This window comes from Adiantum capillus-veneris, chromosome 4, assembly GCF_014529385.1.
Source record: "Adiantum capillus-veneris isolate H3 chromosome 4, ASM1452938v2, whole genome shotgun sequence".
In the NCBI taxonomy this organism is placed as follows: Eukaryota; Viridiplantae; Streptophyta; class Polypodiopsida; order Polypodiales; family Pteridaceae; genus Adiantum; species Adiantum capillus-veneris.
The window spans coordinates 42,437,172-42,441,472 of NC_140934.1; the positions used below are offsets into that span (position 1 = coordinate 42,437,172).

General features: G+C 45.0%; 1 protein-coding gene across 1 annotated transcript; it reads left to right on the forward strand.

The window, feature by feature from the left end:
* Window positions 1-3,653: 3,653 nt before the first annotated feature.
* On the forward strand, window positions 3,654-3,902 carry LOC147459034 (uncharacterized). Its single transcript, XM_086509757.1, has one exon. The coding sequence runs from the start codon at window positions 3,654-3,656 to the stop codon at window positions 3,900-3,902; it is 249 nt and encodes an 82-aa protein (XP_086365883.1).
* The last annotated feature ends 399 nt before the right edge of the window (window positions 3,903-4,301 follow it).

Consider the following 4,301-nt stretch of genomic DNA (forward strand, 5'->3'; position numbering starts at 1 on the left):
AAGAGATTAATCGAAAGAATAATGCAGGTAGTAAGTCTTCTAGTGCAATGGTTGTCAGAGGCAGGACTATGGACAAGTATAAGTCCAACAGGGGTAAATCTAGAAGCAAGTCCCGTGCAGGCACAAGTAAAAAGGATGTGGAATGTTTTCATTGTGGTAGAAAAGGCCATTTCAAAAAGGATTGCTACAAGTGGAAAAGGGAAAATGGAGATGGTAAGAAGAAAGACCATGATGCTAAGGACAAGCCTAAGTCCAATGTCAAGATTGAGGAGTTACATGCAACACAGGGAGAGTGTAGCTCTCAAGATGACCATGTATGTGCTCCGACTAGTGCTACTAGTGAAGAGCTTGGTGATGTGTTGCTTGCATCCTATTTTGATGACGCTTTTCTTCTCACTCATGAGCGTAGTATGCCTATGGATTGGGTCATTGACAGTGGTGCTTCTTTTCACGTTACGCCTCATAGGTCGTGGTTTCATGACTATGATGCTTCGAGCACAGGTACTGTCAGGATTGCCGATGGGCGTTCTATGCAGATTCATGGCATTGGGGATATTCATTTGGCTATGCCAAACTCTACTACGTTTGTCTTGCAGCGTGTGCGTCATGTGCCGGCTCTTGCAAAAAGCTTGATTAGTGTGGGTCAGTTGGATTCACTTGGTTTCAATGTATCTTTTGGTGATGGAGGTTGGAAGCTCACTAAGGGCAGCCTTGTTTTGGTTAAAGGTGCTAAGAGTAATACCTTGTATTCCCTTTGTGTAGCTAGTGTGGCTGATCACATTGTGGGGATCACTGAGCAACCTCCTGCTTCTTTATGGCATCAGCGTTTGGGGCATATGTCACTAAAAGGTTTGAAGTTGTTGGCACGTGCGGATTACATTCCCGTTTCAGATTTTGGTGGTTTTGAGTTTTGTGAGCATTGCCTTTATGGTCGACATGCTCGGTCTTCTCATAAGAAAAGTGTTCCACACAGATCTTTGGAAAAGCTAGCTTTGGTGCATAGTGATGTATGTGGGCCGATGCCCAATGCTTCTCTTGGAGGTGCTATGTACTTTGTTACGTTCAATGATGATGCTAGCAGGAAGGTATGGGCATACCCCATTCGTAAGAAGGATATGGTGTTTGATATATTTAAGCAATGGTTGGCTCTTGTCGAGAACCAATCAGGTTGTAAGTTGAAGTGCTTACGTACGGACAATGGGGGTGAATTTATGTCTCATGCTTTCACAACATTATGTGTTGAGAAGGGTATACGACGCGAGCTTAGTGCTCCCTATACACCTCCTCAAAATGGTGTGGCAGAGCGCGTGAACAGGACTATACAAGAAAAAGTCCGTAGTATGCTTTCTATGGCTGGTTTGTCAAATGGATTTTGGGCTGAAGCTGTTGCCACTTCTGTGCATTTGATAAATCGTTCACCTAGTGTTCCTTTGGGCTTCAAAGTGCCTGAAGAGGTATGGACAGGTTTGACACCTTCGTATGGTCACCTTCGTGTTTTTGGCTGTGAAGCTTATGTACATGTACCTAAGGCAAAACGCAGCAAATTGGATCCGAAGAGCAAGAGATGTATCTTCTTGGGTTATGGTAGCTCTGGTGAGATGGGTTATCGATTGTGGGATCCTATTGACAGGAAGATTGTGCGCAGCCATGATGTTGTTTTTCATGAGGACTCTATGTATAGAGCATCACCGCGAACGGTTGAGGTTCGGCGTGTGATATTTGAGGAGGATGGTCATCGGTATGATGGTCCCATGGCTGCTCGTGGGCAGCCCATTGACCCTCAAGTGGGAGATCAGCCCTTGTTGGGAGATCATGTAGATGTGGGACAGCCAGATGCACCTCCTGCACAGTCTTTGAGGCGTTCAGAGCGGCGTGCAAGACAGCCTCAGCGTTTTGTGACTTCTATGGATTATGTATTGTTGACTGATTGCGGGGAGCCATCATGTTATGATGAGGCCATGTCTAGTGTTGACAAGCTCAAGTGGGAGCAGGCTATGCAGTCAGAGATGGATTCGTTGATCCAAAATGAAACGTGGGAGCTTACTCCTTTGCCAAAGGGTAAGAAGGCACTACCATGCAAGTGGGTTTACAAGATAAAACTGTGTTCAATGGATGCAAATCCTAGGTACAAAGCAAGGCTTGTGGCTAAAGGATTCAAGCAACAGAAGGGCTGCCCTCAGACAGATTTGGAGACTACAGAGATGTCTCAGATTCCCTATGCGTCAGCTGTTGGTTCCTTGATGTATGCCATGGTGGCTACGCGTCCAGATCTTGCTCATGCAGTTGGTGTGGTTAGCAGGTACATGTCTAACCCGGGCAAGCGTCATTGGGATGCAGTGAGAGGTATTCTCAGATACTTGAGAGGGACTTCAGAGTTGTCCCTATGTTATGGTGAGAAGGATATGTCTGTTTGCGGATATACAGATTCAGACTATGCAGGGTCAGTGGACTCGAGGAAGTCTACTAGCGGCTATGTGTTCACAGTTGCAGGTGGACCGATTTCGTGGGCATCACGTTTACAGCCATGCGTTGCTTTGAGCACTACAGAGGCTGAATATATGGCTGCCACTGAGGCTTCCAAGGAGGCCGTATGGCTCTCACGACTAGTGGGAGATCTTGGTATGGCTGGTGATGCTCCGATTCTACATTGTGATAGCCAGAGTGCCTTAGCATTGGCACGGAATCCTGTCTTCCATGCGAAGACAAAGCACATTGAGGTGAGGTATCACTTCATACGAGAGGTGCTAGAGGACAAGCGCATAGAGCTTGTCAAGGTACACACTTACGATAACCCTGCTGATCTACTCACGAAGTCGTTAGCCTCACAGCAGTTTGCACACTGTAGATCGCTGATGGGTATGGCTTGACTTCTTTTGCTGTACTTTGGCCACTTTAAAGGCACACTGCCTTTAAGTGGGAGATTGTTGGGTTAAAGGCCCGTGTGCCCGGCTGCCCGTTGTTCAGCCGCCCATGTACAGCCATTCATTTACTCATTCATAATAACTATACTCATAACTACACATTGTAGTGTGAGTACCGCCCCGCCATACACTGTGTCTATCTCCTTATTCGTGTTGGCTCTCTGTGTGTGCTCTTCGATCCCAACACCAACAGCTCTGAAGATGTTGCAGGAATTACAAGGATTTGTAAGGTATCAGCAGCACAATACGGAGGAACAGTTACAAAATATAGCTGAATCTGGTCTATCTAAAGTAATGCTGCACCAGCAGTCGGAGTTGGTGGAATCTTTGAAGCAAAAATTGGTAGAGCTGAAGGAGAAGCATCAACAAGAGATGCAAGTTCAGCTGCAACTACATCAACAAGAGGTAGCAAAGGTTAAGCTCTCCTTGGGAATGTTTCAAGAATGGACTAAGGACTTGGAAGGCAGAGTCAATTCTGAGCTCATGGATGAAGGGGATCTCAATCTGGTAAGGCAACAGTTGGTTGAGGGGATGCAGGATGTTTGGAAAGCAATGCGAGAAAGGCTGACATCAATTATCAAGTATCCCTATGAGGCTGTGAGATCAGGCTTCATCAGTTCTCATGAAGCTGCCTTATTAGAGACAGTGGAATCTCTGAAGAAGGAAAAAGATGTTTATCAGGAGCAGCTCCAGGAGTTCAAGGATAAACAGTTTCAGGTGGATGAAGAATTCATGATACAAGGTGGTTCTGCACTTAAAAAACTAGTGCATGTTTCTGTTCAAACACTGCAAGCTGCTGAGGAAATTCAGAAGTCAAGTGGAGAATCTTTGCCAATGGAGGTTGAAAATCAGAAGGAGATTACAGATGTTGCAAATGTTGAAGTTCCAGAACTGAGTGCAGCAAAGAATGAGGAGACTGTGGTGACTACAATCCAAGAAGCTGATGCTGAAACAGTTCTCAAAGATATGTTTGAAGTTTAGGGTGGTCAGGACTCATTTTTGTCTATCTCTCATTGATCAAGGGATATGTGGATTCGAGTCGGATTTCTGAGAAATCCACCACTGGGCTGTGCCATGTGTTGACAGGCATATTAGAGTGTCCATTTAGTAGTTAGTTGGAAGTGCTTCATCGGATGTAGTTAGTCGGATGTTGCTTAATCGGATATGTAACAGTTATGATATATCAAGACTGAGGTTGCTATTACCAGTCTGTTTGTATGGTGGTTATAAGTCGGTTCTGTGAGTTGTGATGGCGCAGTTATATTCAAAGATGTTGTAGCTCTTCTTGATCAATGAAGTACTCTTGTTTCTTGATTCTGAGTTATCAATTTCTTCTATCTCTTATCTTCAGTATGATGTTAGTATCTCTGTGTATTATTT

Bases quoted from the DNA above. Each gene is read 5' to 3' on its own strand.
- LOC147459034 (XM_086509757.1), top strand. From the start codon at position 3,654: ATGATACAAGGTGGTTCTGCACTTAAAAAACTAGTGCATGTTTCTGTT.